Source organism: Corylus avellana, chromosome 1 (assembly GCF_965113065.1).
Source record: "Corylus avellana chromosome 1, dhCorAvel1.hap1.2, whole genome shotgun sequence".
Taxonomy (NCBI): Eukaryota; Viridiplantae; Streptophyta; class Magnoliopsida; order Fagales; family Betulaceae; genus Corylus; species Corylus avellana.
In genome coordinates this window covers 40,345,476-40,361,341 of record NC_142490.1, presented here as the reverse complement: position 1 = coordinate 40,361,341, position 15,866 = coordinate 40,345,476, and the positions used below count along the sequence as shown (strand labels likewise).

The 15,866-nt window shown below is 35.5% G+C and overlaps 2 protein-coding genes and 1 pseudogene across 2 annotated transcripts; 1 reads left to right on the top strand and 2 right to left on the bottom strand.

Annotated features, from left to right (window-relative positions):
• Window positions 1–268: 268 nt before the first annotated feature.
• On the bottom strand, window positions 269–839 carry LOC148589836 (trans-resveratrol di-O-methyltransferase pseudogene; annotated as a pseudogene).
• Window positions 840–1,199: 360 nt separating this feature from the next.
• Window positions 1,200–2,000, bottom strand: LOC132169794 (histone H3.2). Its single transcript, XM_088517141.1, has one exon. It carries the CDS (start codon window positions 1,937–1,939, stop codon window positions 1,529–1,531), a length of 411 nt encoding a protein of 136 aa, XP_088373267.1. The 5' UTR covers window positions 1,940–2,000; the 3' UTR covers window positions 1,200–1,528.
• Window positions 2,001–5,253: 3,253 nt separating this feature from the next.
• On the top strand, window positions 5,254–9,786 carry LOC132171198 (Optic atrophy 3 protein (OPA3)). Its single transcript, XM_059582454.2, has 4 exons — window positions 5,254–5,611; window positions 6,498–6,632; window positions 8,056–8,142; window positions 9,368–9,786. The coding sequence occupies exons 1-4, from the start codon at window positions 5,483–5,485 to the stop codon at window positions 9,524–9,526; spliced, it is 510 nt and encodes a 169-aa protein (XP_059438437.1). The 5' UTR covers window positions 5,254–5,482; the 3' UTR covers window positions 9,527–9,786.
• The last annotated feature ends 6,080 nt before the right edge of the window (window positions 9,787–15,866 follow it).

The window sequence follows — 15,866 nt, the reverse complement described above, 5'->3', positions numbered from 1 at the left end:
TTTGGATACCACTTTTGAGAAATTTAACATTGAAAATTTTATATATCATATCAATATATTATATCACCTTAAACTCAACTTTCAGCCACCTATGCATATAAATACACTGAAAACAACCTTAAGAAAACAACTTTTAAGAAGCACGATCCATTAAGTTTCCTATGTTCGCTTGGAAGCATTATTCTATAAGGCATCAGGCTTCAGACACATTAATCTTAAAATTCACACACACACACAGATATATATATATTGGTTAATTATTTTAATCTTAAGGATAAAGCTCAATAACGGATTTCATCCCATAGGAGGCAACTATATTGTAGTGGGTGAAGCCAACCTTGAAGAAGAGCTTCTCCCATTCTTTCTTGTCCCTCTCTTTTCCAGTGAACAGAACCATCATGAGTGTGTCAAAGAAGGGCTTCGTTTTAGTAATATCATCTTCATCCATCTCCTCATTTATCACCACGTCGATGATTATTACCTTTCCTCCCTTACCTTCGCTTGTAATCGCCTCTTTGCATCTCTTCAGAATGTTCACACATTCCTCATCGCTCAAATCATGCAAAATCCACTGCCATATATATAATCATCATTAAATTTCAGATGAATAATACTTAAATTTTAATCCAATGATAATTTTAAAAACTATATTAGCTTTAAGAGGATAAAAAGATGGTACCTAGTATTACTCTAATTTTGTTTCCAATTATGCATTCCTTGTTTTCTCATAAACAAACCATTCTCCATTGAAAACACCTCCACTAATTCATACTGATTCCACGTACTGTCAACACAACAGTCTTCTTCACTAAGAAAAAACCTAGTCCAGCAATTTCCATTTGCATAGATGCTGCAACTTCATTACAGGACGCACACAGAAAACAGAAGACACTGATGCTAGAGATGGATCATTGACCAACCCAAAAATAAAAATTATTTAGCTCGTCATCAAATATAAGAGCATCAACGCTTCAACAAGATATAAATAATACAAATGAAGAGCTAATAAGATGACTGTGAACTACCTGCCGGCATTACAATTGTACATTTTATGCAATTGCTGTGATACAAGCAGATAAAAGAAGGCACATTAGATTTGCCCAAATCTAACGAATTGCCCATCCAATCTAAGAACATCAAAAAACAGAGTAAGGAGATTAATCAAAATTCTGAAACGCACAAATAACTGAATAAGAATGTGCTCCAACCCAGTTGCTACTTGGGATTCTTAATAAGCTTCCACGTCTATTAACAGATTCTTCAACAGGAACGACAAAAGTAAAATTCAAAACATTTAAAACAAAAGGAAGCAACCCTTAAATTTCCATTGGGTAAGTCAATACGATACATCCAAGCTTGAACTACAATCTTGGCAGTGAGCAAAGAAAGCAACATAATCTAACATAGGCCCTAAAATCAAGCACATGCGGAGCTGGATATCCTTTCCCAAAGGCTTGATTTTCACTGGGTGCCCTTCCCAAATACTTGCACATCCCTCTGTTCGTATCTATACAAAATTCCTTTCAATTTAAGCACGCTCACCCCTGATTCTCCTAGCGAGCTGGATATCCTTTGGCATTATGGTGACCCGCTTGGCGTGGATGGCGCAAAGGTTGGTATCCTCGAAGAGTCCCACCAGGTACGCCTCCGCCGCCTCTTGGAGCGCCGCCACGGCCGAGCTCTGGAACCGAAGGTCGGTCTTGAAGTCTTGGGCGATCTCACGGACCAGGCGCTGGAAAGGGAGTTTTCGGATCAGGAGCTCCGTACTCTTCTGGTACTTTCGGATCTCACGGAGAGCCACGGTCCCGGGGCGGAACCTGTGGGGCTTCTTCACTCCGCCGGTGGCCGGAGCGGACTTCCTAGCAGCCTTTGTGGCCAGTTGCTTCCTCGGAGCCTTGCCTCCGGTGGACTTGCGAGCAGTCTGCTTGGTACGAGCCATTGGAGAGCTAGGGTTTCAGAAACGGTAAACGAAGGTTTTCAGAGATTGGTTTGTGTGATGGAAAGGAACTTTGGAGGGAGGGAATTTATGGACTAGAAGTTTCAAAATGAGTAGAGGGAAGAGGGAGATCTTGGCCGTTGATTCATTTTGGTGTTATGGACGGTCGTTGTAGATTGTGGATGCGGATCGATGACGTGGCTGGGTTGTTCTTTGTGACAGGCTGTTCTATCGAGCTTAACCGTCGATTCAGACTGTTATCGACGGTTGTACTTTGATTGGGTGGGCTGAACGAGAAATTGCGGATCGATGACCTGGCAGTTTAGTTAGATGTGTAGAGGACTTTACTGGGCGGGGTTTTGAAACATGTGGAGTGATGGTGGCCATTGAATTTTGTGCTATCGACGGCTTCAGTTGAGTTGGAGAAAAGCACACGGATCCGTGACCTGGCGCCGGTCTTCATGCTGCTACAATTGTTTTCGTTCAATTTCCTGTGTTGAACATTATCTTTCTCAAATGCTAATTATAAAGTTATAAAGTCTAGAAGGCTATGCAACATTAATACGAAGATAGAAATTTCACTCCAAATTTTTCATTTTAATTTTTTAGGGTTTTGTTTTTTAATTTTTTGTAATTTCTTTTTTAAGGACATGTAGCATTTGTACGTGACAATATTTGTGATAGAAGTATTAAGTTAGTCTTTTTCTGTAAGTCATGTACCATTTTTGATAAGATTTGAAACTGGGAAACGCTAGATGTTCTTTAGTGTTCTTCTGGCATTCTCCTACTGTGATGTAGCTTTTAAAATTACCAATAAATTGAAAGTTAATAATAATAACCTCAAATTCAACGATAATTTTAAAAATCACATCACAGTTAAAAAGACATCAGGAAAACACTACAAGAACACCTAGCATTTTCCTTTGAAACAATAAAACCCATGTTTAATATATATATATATATATACTAAAAAGGCAATTAACCCTATAATAAAAGCCTCTTCCTCTTCATCTTCAACTCATTATTCTGGTGGGGTTGAGCCTGAGATCTCATTGCTTAAAAATACACCCAAGTCGCTGCCCCAAGCCATATTTGATAAATATTGATAATTCTCTAATTGAGTATTAAAATAGAAAAATTCATTAGATAATGAATTATTGATTCTAAGCCATTACGGCCTTTTTAAAAAATAAAAAAAAAAAAAAAAAAATCAAACTTTGACCTAGATATCTATCATAATCACTCATTCCTCAAGCTTCCATTAAAAATGAGTGATTATGATTGAGAGAATTATAGTATTGTATAATTCTAGTGGTAGTAATGATCTGGTTATCTTAGAGTTGCTACCATGAAGATTGGGGTATATTTGTTAACGTGATTTGAAGATATTTTATTATTTTTTTGTTTGAAAAGGTATTTTATGCGACATGCGAATGAAAACTATTTTTATATTTTTAGGTGTGTCTTGTTGTTGGGTCAACTCGTTCGAGCCCATCTTAGGGCCCACGTTTACGGGACCCAAGCTAGACCCGCAAGAGTCTAGACCCCAAGAAGGGCCAACACGATATAATTGGCACACAACTTTAATGAAAATACTCTTTCTCTTTAAAAGGTCACTTTCTCTTAGTCCCCCTAAAATATTGGACTAACTTAGGCATTAGAGTCCTTGTCAAAGTAGCCCGGTGGGTCTCTAAGCCTTGTGTGTTCTTGAGTCGCAGCCTCGCAGTCGCAGGCCAATTACATAAGAAGGAAGACAATACTATAAGAAGATGTCGAGCAAGATTTGTAGTCGGGATATTTTGGGCACTAACCTTTGTATTTTGGGTTTTCTTTTTTTTTTTGTCAACATTTTTGTTTCAATAACAAAAAATAAAAAAATTTAACAAAATTAGTAGTGTACATCTTTGACTTATATTATCAAAATATTATTTACTTACATATAAAAGATGCTAAAATCCTAAAAATGTACCATTAACATTTCATATTCACACGGAGAATAACTCCAATGAGCTCGTGATCTGAACGAAATGTTTTGCACCATCTAATAAAAAGCAGACACATTAACTTGAAATACAAAAAAATAATACTACATTGAGAATAACTTCTATGAGGTCTTGGCACAAACCAAGACATTTGTGCCCACCAATAAGAGGTTGACACCTTAACTTAAAACAAGATAACAAAATGAGAACAAAACACCGGATTAAAAAACTCATCATCTACCATTTACATTAACAACCCATCACGCCGCTGCCACCGCCCAATTGGATGCCAGACGCCATTACCCATGCCGGTAAATTATCCATCTGGCCGAATTGGCCACCCCTTTGGGCCAAGGGGGTGTTTGAGGGTGGTTTCAGCCACCCCCTGGCTCCATGGGGGTGGCTGGTTAAAGGGCCAATTTTTTTTTTTTTTTTTTTTTTTTTTTTTTTTAAATAAAAAATTTAATTAGGTGGCCACAGGTGTCGAATTTTAATTGGTCCACATATCAGTGACGTGGACTTCTGTTAAGTCAACTAACGGGGCTAATGGATGGAAGAACCAATTTGGTACTTATCAAAACTACAGGTATCTCCTGTGATACAGATCAAAACTTAAGGAAAAAAAAAATAAAGTGTTCAAACCCTAAAGGGTTTTTAGTGTTTAACCCTTAAAATAATAGCATATATGCAATAATATGCTGTAATATAAGAGCATTCCCACCAGACTCCCTATGAGGGAGACTCTTCCCTAAGTTTATGAAATATGTCCAAAAAATTGCAAAAAAGGTCCCACAGCAAACTCCCTAAATGAACCATAAACATTAGAATTGCTACAGTGGAATCCAATGTTTTAGGTTCCACTATTGCAATTCTTATGATTATTAAAATATAAAAAAATGATTCTCTCTCCTCTCACAATTTTCTCTCATCTCTCCTCTCATATATATAATATAATTAAAAAAATATATTTTAATAATATAGGGAATGTCAGAATGATTAAGGAAAGCTATTGAGATGTATTTTGATATAGGGAAACAAAAAGTAGTTTGTATTCTTAAATATAGGAAAAATGAGGAGGAAACTGCTGGGAATGCTCTAAGCAATGATCAAGATTGAATCTAAAAGTTGACTTATTTTGAGAAGCTTTTAATAGGAAAGAGAAAATGAAAAAAGATTTTAAGAGGTTCAATCTTAACCGTTGCTTACACTACAGCATACATACTGTTATTTTAATAACAACATGAAAACCGGATGCCATTTACCTATCCTAAAACAGTGTAAAGTAAACATATTCTAAGAATCTAATTCATGTAAACATAGCTTAACAACCCCATTTCTCAAATTAACGCCCTCTTCCTTTTCCTTTGACCTTGGCGCTCGCAGCCTCCTCTGCCCTCTTCCTCAAGAAACCCGACCTCTGATCCAGTCCAACCTACAATACCAACATTGACCACAACCCTCTTTATATCCACCAATTTTGAGCATTTCTAACCTCGCATTTCCTTTGTTCAAATAGGCCAAAGATCAAGCACTTGGTGCTCACTAATAATTAAAACTAGTCGTAATGGTACTCCCGCTATTGAAGCTAGGGACGTTGGCCTTGAAGACTCTCAGTAAACCCTTGGCTAGCAGGCTAAAGCAACAGGCTAAGTTTCACCCCAGGTTCCGCCAATTGATCATCGACATGGCCCAGGTACTAAACCCCGCGATCTCATACTTTTACCTGATGCAAACACATTTCTGATCTCATTTTTATGACATGGGTGTTGATGTTGATCAGTAACCCAATGGAATATCATAGTAGACATGAATAAATTGTGGACATAAAGCCATAAGCCATTGTTCATTTTGTTGTGTAGAAACTTTGAATGAAAACTTGTACATATTATACCACTATATATAGTTGGTGCAAAGACCCAGAGTGGCCTTTGGACCACCTTCTAGGGAGGAGCTCTACAAAAAATAAAGGGGGTTAGAAAGGCTCACTGGTGGAATTCGGTGAGGCCACTCCGACACCCAAGTTAGCAAATGCATGAAAGAACGAACTCTAACGGTTTTTGGCTAAGGGTTGGATTGCATACTTGATAAGCGGTGCTGGACTCCTTATTTAGGTTGCATCCCTCACGGGTTTTGAGGGGTTTCTGCTAAAAGTTGGTTTCCTGACATTGAGATTCCCCCCTCAATTCGTTAGAGATGGTGTGGCATTCAGTTAGCTGAGCTAGCATAGGGGGGATTGTCTGTTTGATGGCGTCCTTTTGGTGAGGGTGTGCCCATATTTTGATGATTTGCTGGGCTCATGGCCATCGGTATGGCGATATGCTGGGCCCTCAAGAGCTGGCTGTCCTTTGCCTTGCTAGGAGTCAGCTGGGCGTGTTCATATATTTCTTGTTCTGCTTGTGTTTAATTATCTTGGAAGCTTCTGTTTTCTGAATCAGTTTGTGAAAATTTCTAGTGTACATATGCTACACGGGTGATATTCACAAACATCTAATTGTTCCATAGTTGATTGTTTATGTATTAGTTGTATACATTTCTGGACACTAGAATGTTTTATTCTTAATGCTGATAATTGGAACCAGGCAAACCATAGGTTCACAACACAAATCCAGAGACGCATATATGGCCATGCAACAGATGTTGAGATTCGCCCTTTGAATGAAGAAAAAGCTGTTCAGGCTGCTGCAGATCTTATTGGGGAACTCTTCGTATTCTCGGTATCATTTATTTACTTGTTTGCATAATTTTTCAAAGCTGATTTGCCTTCAAGGATGACTCAAGTAAGAACTTGGATCGGACTAAGAAGTATTTTTGTTTTATTGTGTACAATTAAATCCAATTTAGAAACTTAATTCTATGTAGGTTGATTAGGTTTATGAGATATAATGCGATCCTGAATAGGTTGATTCTAAAGCAGTGAGAGGATTGACTGGAAGTGAGATATCTAATTCCTATATCAAAACGTAGCACAAGTTAGATCTGAGCAAACTCTATACTGTTGGCTTGAAATTTCATTGACTTTTGATGCTTTTGCTTTCTTTCTTTGTATTACCCTTGAAAATGAGGTTTGGGCATGGGAATGTTAATAATGAATTAGCTTGTGCTCACAGGACGCACTGGGGATACTACTAATCAGATGGGTAAAAGTGCCTAGTAGGACTTGATCTCACCACATTAGGCAATTGGGTGAGACAATTATATGGCTGAACCACAAGGCCAGTGTTAATGGCATTCTGAGTTGACTTGTCTAGCTTATGAGAAACAAGTCCATGAGTTTGTTATTGCTGACTTGATTTCCCTGTAGGCAATAGCCTTAAACCTGACTATTGAGGAAAAAAAAAATACTCCACTGTTTTTGTGTTAATCGTGGTTGTGTTTAATATAAGAGAAATACTAGTGCTTAGATGAGAACAACAAAGCTATGATATGTGTCAACTAATATTCCAACTGCGTACGGAATTTTCTTTGTCAACAATATATAACCAGTATAAGATGATATTTGCTTGTTATTTGCATACCATAAAATATATATATATATATATATATATATATATATATCCAAATTACAATATGTGGATGCTTTTCCTTTTTTGTTAACATGAATTGCAGTCACTACTTATTTATTCATTCTTGAACTGAACCCGAATCGGACTCCAATTTTTCCCCATCAACAGCCAAATTATATTTTTGATGCCTATAATTAATAGTACACCAGAAGTTGTGTACTCTCTTGTGTCACTCTTGGACATTGAGAATATGTATTGCAACACAAACATAGTTAGATCAACACCTAAAAGTTGAATAATTGTTTGGTGAGCACTTAACCATTGTTACTGCCTACAATTTCGTGAGCATACGACTGTAGAGCATTTCTACCCTCCTTAGGTTGTATCTGACCATTGGGAATGCAACCCCATACTTCGATGTATTGTCTGTAATTTATGGAGAGTAGCTTTATAGTTTGTACCAAGGGGATGAGGATCTAAGTTATCTGATACACATACATATACATGCATATTATAAATACACACACACACACACACACACACACACACAAATTACATGCTTATTGCCCTAAAAACTAATTTTATGTGAATAGATCCTTATGTGATCACTCAGCCAAATTTCTATATATACAAGGTTGCAGGAGCTGCAGTGATCTTTGAGGTGCAAAGAAGTTCTAGATCAGAAGCCAGAAAGGAGGAATTACGCAAGCAAGAATTTGAGGTGATTTTGATACTTAAACCCTTGTGTTTATTCCTTTGGTTCCATGAGATATCTGGAGTTCTTTTGATAGACAGTCATGCATCAAAAGGAAAAAAAAATCTTGACAAACACAAATTTCTTGAAATGTCGTTAAATATGTCTAGTTGAGCTCTGGATACCTTATACGCTATGGTTGAATAACAAACATTAGTAAATATTTAAACCTCCACTTTTCTTCCTATTTCCTCTTCTTTTTGTAAATGATCTATTTTCTTCAACTTAAATTATCAAGGTGAAGTAATGGAACTAAACAAAAGTTATCCAATTCTCCTCAATTATCAGGGAGTTGGACCTCACAGCAGGTCTTTGTTTTAATGGTCTGTTGCTGCCATCATTTTTCGCAAGGGGGGGGGGGGGGGGGGGGGGGGGGGGGGGTTGGGGGGGGTGGGCGATCATGGTCATGTAGTAATTTTATTTTGTCACAAGTTAATAGTATGGCACTGACACAATATATAATAACTATAGTGACAGATAAGCTGGACATTCTACCTTCACTATTTAAGCCCAAGTGAAAGTGTCCATAGACTGATATGTGAATATCATCTTGCAAACCTAAGAAACACTTTTTATAGAAGCAGCTGTACTGAGGTTGTGATAAATTAATATTAATAAAACTTCATGATTGTATAAATAAGTGTTTCTAATGTACAATAATATGACTTTTTAGTCTTCTCAGTCTTTCAGACGGAATCAGTTCCTATATTCCCCACTAATTCTAACGTACCCATCATTAATCACACTTCTTCTCTTGCTCTAAGAATGTGCAAAGTTTTGAGATAATGAATCTCCTTTTTAAGAGTTTCTTGGGGGATGCTTAAATCAGAACCCCTCTTTGAATTGTTGCAAGAAATGTGTTTTTTTTTTTTTTTTTTGGATTGACCTGAATTAAGCTACCATATTTAATGGTGTTGTGTTGGTGAAGACAATGATCTGAAGGCAGATATTGCATTGGTTATTACCACCCTGAGTCGGGGGAAGATACATGACATAACTCAATTGTTAAAGAAGATGGCATTGTGATTTTCTTTTTCCCTTCATTTTTGTGGTGAAATGTTAAGAAAATAGTGAATAATAGTCATACTGACACCATTTTATGACCACTGTTCCTTTTGTGGTTCTCAGAAAGATGAGTATAAATTTTTTTAGTGCACCTAATTCACAGGCCTCTTTATTCACTTTTTACTAGGCAATGAGGCAAAGAGACGAAGAGTTAGCAAGAGAAGTGGAACTTCTTAAGCAAAAACTTGAGGAACTGGAGCAGCTTGCCAAGGGACGAGGACTGGGTGGTCTTTTCAACATCAGGCACACTAATATAGAAACTGGAAAGGCAGCCAAACCAGCTTGATCTAAGCACAAGAATATTCTTCAAGTAAATTTCATTTTTGTAACAAAATTTCTAATTTATCAAACTAGTTCCCTCTCATGAGGGGAAAGCATTTTTGTTGACCTTCTTCCCATTCTTTTGACCTTGGGGTCATCTTTTCAGATTGAGTTTTGGCTTCACCTAACCCCATTTGTAAATGTATACTATCAAAACTCAAAAAATGGGGTTGTTTGTATTGCTGGAAAATAAAATGAAACAAAGGAATATAAAATGGTTATCTCTTAAGATATGTACAGTTTGAGGGATACATTATTTGTATCAGATACTGCCAGCAGAGGTGCATCACTTTTCCCCTGGAAATCGGCACTCCCCTTTCTCTCTTTCTTCTCACACAAACACAAAACTAGCATGATGCACACATGCATGTATGTTTACTGATGTGGAGAGAGATACTGTAATCATTTAATGGACCATCATGATAGTAGGTATTTTACAAAAGCAGCACAAAATTAGCCCCAAGACGGTAACTTCGGTGAGAAGGGGGATAGTGTGGAGGCTCGTGTGGCCCACAAGCGGGAGGAGGGAAACGTCCTCTCCCAGAACAAACTGTATAAGGCGGAGGGAAAACCTCTCACCAAGGAGGAGGGACAAGTCTCTAGAAATTTAAAGTAGAAACAAAGAGCAAGACTTTTACATGACAAAAGAACTTGACTAGACTCTGAGCTGTTTCAGCACATGGGATTGAGAGAGAATTCCAATCCCACCCCACAAGTCACAAAAATCAGTACAAACTATTCATGCTATATTCATGAATAATCTACCTCTATAGGATGTCACGAGGATTTTATTTTAGAGTTATATCCTGTTTTCTTAAATAAACAAGTAATGCTAAAATGAAGACTCATTTCTTTTTTGTAACCTTTAAAATCACAATTAAATAGACATATTGTATGCGTAATTCCAAACCTAGAAGTCAAAAATCAATGCGCAAACGGTTTATGAACAATTCGATTCGTTTAAGGCCTTAATTCTAAATCTTCATTCTTTAACCCCAAGTGAAAAGTGAGGCACTTACACAGACTGATACGTTAAGAACACATTACAAACCTAAAAGAAGCACTTTTTAGTTTTTAGAGGGGGTGTACGGATTTTTGTGATAGATTTAATAATGTAAATGAAACTTGATGATCAGATCAAAAAAAGGGTTATTAAAATATCATGATATGACTTTTTAGACCTTTCGGCCTTTCATAGGGAATCAGATCCTATATTCTCCACTACTTTCAGCATACTCATTATTAATTACACTCAAATTTCTCTAAGAATGCAGAAAGTTTTGTGATAATGGATCTTCTTCTTTTTTAAAAAGCTTGCTTTACCACCCTGAGTCATGGAAGATAAATAACTGATTTTCTGTGTTTTTAAAGCATTTTCTCTTCATTTTTTCAGCTCATTTGATCATCAAAGGTTCAAAAATATTGGAGGTTTTCTTTTGTATGGCTTGAAAGTAAAATGCAATAAGGAATGCAGAAGGGCTGTCGATTGAGATATTTGAAGTCATATATCATTAGGAATTAGATGAGATGTCTATAGTTGGGCAGCTGCCAGCCTAGGTCCAGTTATAAATGGCATCACTTTTTCCCTTGAAAATGAAACTCCCATCTTTCTCTTTCTCCTTTCTCTAACACGCCCATGCTCTTGTACATATACAAGTACACAGCTCAATATATATATACACACACAACAATGGCCCATGGGATGGGAGAGTTATTGACTTATAGTTGTCACATTCTAGTCCCATACTCTGAAGCTAAATGGTTTACATGTATATTGTAATAAGAGAATTATGTTATAGTTAAACAATATATGGTTTATCCAAGATATTAACCTATTCCCGGTAGGATTGGCGCTAATCTAAGGGACTTATAATACAATACCGGTGCCTCGAATATTGTACGCGTACCATCCATTGCTAACAATTCGACTAAGTCTGACTTCGGATGGCCTACGCTGCTAATAACGTTCGTCTATATATAGTAACCACTACTCAAACATGATTGTATTGGTCACGAAACAACCATTGAATCTAAGACTAAGCATAATCATAAACATCTTCTAACCATAGGGTTAACCTTATAATTTTAGTAAGCTCATGGCCGTTATCCCGCACATACTGATGTACCATGTCATACGATGCAATTTATTCTTTACTATATTTTACATGCATGCATTTACAAACTCATCATTTTCATTATCTTGTTTATTTACTATTCATTTTCACAAAATAGAGTTCACAGTAATCTAAAATGTATTTCATGTGAGTTGTAAACATGCAAGTTTGATATATAAAATAATCATGCTATGCGAAAAGAAAATAATAATAAGTATCTGCCCTCGAAAATATGTAAAAAGTCGTGTCGCAGGTCATCAAGAGCGTCATAGTCGATATTGCCCATACTATACCAATCATCATCAATCTCTACTCCCAAATTTATCAGCTCGCAAAAAGAATAGTTTCACATGCAATAGGGATCTGTAGGTATTATTGCCATGCTCCTATGCTCCAATCCCAAGCTTCTGCTATTTCTATACGAATTCATCAAACATATATGACTAGCGATTCTACATATCCCGCTCTGCTTCCCATGATACTTCATCAACTTCGTGATTACGGCATAATACTTTGAGGATATGAATCATTTTAGTGTGTTACACTTGCTCTTTGTGATCTAGAATCCGCACATGCTTTTCAGTATGCATTAGCCCTTCTTGAATTTCTAACGGCTCGTACTCAATCACTAGGTTTGCGTTGGGAATGTATTTCCTTTGCATCGAAACGTGAAAGACATCATGCATTCTTGCTAAATCCAAACGTAAGGCAACCCGTGAAAATGTAAATTGGCTGGCCATTCTACCGTTATAAACTTGATGGAAAATTTGACAGAAAAAATATATTTGTCACATAGTTAAGACAAAGATACTTTAAATTAGAAACTCAGAACTTATCTATTACAAGTCCAAAACCTAGAAGGTATGGACAATTTTCCAAAAAATAATATCCTTGTCCTATGTTCATGCAAAATAAAAAATAAAAAATAAAAAATTGTACATTAAAAAACTATAACTGGACTTAGGCTATAGATTTGAAGTTCTCTTCTTAGATCCGTACTTTTCATCTGATTCGTCTTTCTAATTTTGGATAAAAGGACAAATTGCTCTATTACACAATTGATTTGGGTAGTTATCATATCTCACTTTATATCTAATCTAGTTTAGCCGCAAATTATAGAATTAATATATATAAATTTTTTTTGGGGGTGAGAGATATACTAGTAATCCGATTAATATAGCTCTCTTTTTCTTTTTTCTTTTTTAATAAAAAAAAAAAGAAAAAAGAAAAAGAAAGAAAGTAATATAGCCCTCCCTTTTTGATTTGTCTTCAAACAGGAAAGGGACGTCAAGAGAGGAATCTGGTGGATGTTAGTGGAAGTGTTCTTTATACCTTTCTTAACCTACTCATCTTCCACCTTTATCACCAGCAAAATTTTAATTTATCTGGCAAGAAAAAAAGGATTGCCTAGTTGGGTTTTGATTCTCTTTAAGAGTGATGGTAGACTTAATTTTATCTTATTACTATTTCATTCTTTTAACGTGACAGTATCGATCAATCAGTGTTAAAAAAATAGATTAAGGATTGATTAACAACATTATCACATTAACAAAATGAGATGATAATGAAATAAAAATATGATTTTTAACATTATTCTTCTCTCGAATTAATAGCTATTTATTTATGCTAAGTGGGTAATTACATTTTAAAATAGGTCTCATTTGATTGCTCCTCCTATATGGGTTTGCCAATTGCCAATGTACTTTTTTTGAGAATGTCTTACATAAAGAATGCAAGTAACTTAATTAACATGCAAGGAATTTTTTTTTACCTATAACTTAACATGCAAGTTAATCTTTCATGGTGTGATTTTGTGGACTTAAAAAGTTAAAAAGTAAAAAGCTCAAACAAAGCCTTTCGTGAACTAATGTGTTATCAATTGGCTGGAGTTACGTCTTATGAAGTGGAGGTTACTAATTCAAATATCCCTCCTTTATTTTCCTCTATTTGTACGGACATATAAAAAACAAAAAAATTTGGGGCTATAAGGGTATGTAGATAAAGGATTGAATAAATCTTGATCGATCTTTTACGGATCTTCGTATAGTGGATAAATAGTAAATTTACAAAAGAAAAGTTTAAGATATGTGATGAAAAATGACTCATAAATCTTAAAAACAAAGAATATAGGGAAAAAGAAATCTTTGTGATCAAGCTTGTTCTTAGCAAGGAAAGGCATCCCTGAAAGTTTTGTTATAAATGCTTTGTTTTTTTTTTTCAGATCCTAAAAGGACTAATAATGTTCTCTCGTACAGCATAATCGACATAATTATTAAACCAAAGAAGATTTGTTATAAAATAATGGAGGGTATGGATGCAAATATATCCTATTCTGTTTTCTTTATTTTTTTCACATCCACTCAAAAAGATTCAATTATAAAAATGTTACTTGGAATTCCATTTCTGCCTCGTATAAAATGCAAACTACCAACTGATCATAAGTTGACTATAATGCATGAAATGAAATCTTTTTGTACTTATATGTGCATTTTTAAATAAAATTGTGGAAAGTGATTGGTTGAAAAAGAATTATGATTTAAAAATGTTTTTAAATTGTATGCAAGTGAGTGCGTTTTTAAAAACGTAAGATTTTAAAAGTTGAATTAAAATTTTATCAAACGTTTAACTGCGTTATTAAAAATTATATTTTCATTAACTGCGTTTTAAAATTATTATTATTATTATTATTATTTTATTCTTGTCAAATAACAAAGCAAAAATTCATACTAGTGCAATATAGATATAATATATAATATCTCATGTGAACATGTCATAGTTAAACTCCATATAGTGTATCCGAGCTCTTAACCCCTTCTAGTAGGGTTTGTGTTGCCCCGTGAGATTTATAGGACAACACTATTGTCATGATGAAACACGATAGCAAGCCACAACTAGTGACCTGACTGAGTCCAACCCCAAGTGATTCATACCATTAGTAATGCCGTAGTCTGTGACTGGCACCCATACATGGCTGCGCCAATCACCTATAAATCAGTAGATCCAAGGCCAACAACGATAAATATAAGATCTATGGACCTAGGTTGTAACCTGTATAATGGTAAGTTCATGGTCGACATCTGTACATGGAGTATCATGGCATATGATATAATTAATCAGTATCTTTTATATGTATGCACGCTTTAATAAACTCACGCAATGTGTCATTCTCTTTTCTAATCAACCGTTTCACAAAAATAGATTTCATAATTATTCTATAATATATTTCAAGTGAGTAATAACTAATAAACATGCACGTTTGATACATAAAATATATATGCCATAAAAGGTATAATAACGAGTGTCTATGTGATTATACTCACCTTGGTCTTACAAGTCTCCTTAAGAAACATCTTCGAACTCACCAACTCCAAAATCTGCGCAAGGTTCTATCGTTAGTCTCTCGTCCAAGCTAAAATGATCTTAAACTTAAATCTGGACTAAATGGTATTTCTGTCCAAGCACTAGTCGATCGTTGCCTTGTCGATTGATCGACCGTTGGCGGATCGATCAGTGGTATGGTAAAAGCTCTATTTTCTAAAAAGGTCATAACTTTACCCCTTTTGACACGATCTAAGATTTTAATATAACTCATATCGTTGTTTTATTAAGCACATATCAGGCCTCCATATACAATCTATTTTCCAACCTTTCTCATAGAAAATCCAACCCATCAACAAATCTCTCTTAAAATATTTACAAATCACATGGGTCTACACTAAATAGTAGTTTATGCATGATAAATGATCATAATATACATGCTTACAAAAGATTATAACCTACTTACTCAATAATCATTATCAATCCTCAAAAAATTCACGTACATAGAATCCTTAAACAACAAACTCTCATACTCAATTACAAAATTGCATCTTAAACAAAAATTAAACACTCAGAAAATATGCTTAATACAGAAAAAGAAACGAGATTAGAGCAAGAGTTTACCTCTCTTGAAAGTAATATCTAAAACCTTCAAGAATCCTCTCTCTCTCTCTCTCTAGGGTTTTTGGTATGAAAGTGGATGAAAATTGTTGAAGGGTATCATCTTATTCCTTATATAGACCTGCCATGATCATGTCTTGTGCTTAAATGTCAAAATTTTATTTACATGCAGATTGCATCGATCAATCTTTACTTGACCGATCGGTTGTTAGTGTTGCATTAGCATTGAACGTTCGTTGCCTAGACCGATCA

Bases quoted from the DNA above. Each gene is read 5' to 3' on its own strand.
- LOC132169794 (XM_088517141.1), bottom strand. From the start codon at position 1,939: ATGGCTCGTACCAAGCAGACTGCTCGCAAGTCCACCGGAGGCAAGGCT.
- LOC132171198 (XM_059582454.2), top strand. From the start codon at position 5,483: ATGGTACTCCCGCTATTGAAGCTAGGGACGTTGGCCTTGAAGACTCTC. The intron at 5,612-6,497 runs GTACTAAACCCC...AATTGGAACCAG, and splicing joins TGATCATCGACATGGCCCAG to GCAAACCATAGGTTCACAAC. The intron at 8,143-9,367 runs GTGATTTTGATA...ACTTTTTACTAG, and splicing joins TACGCAAGCAAGAATTTGAG to GCAATGAGGCAAAGAGACGA.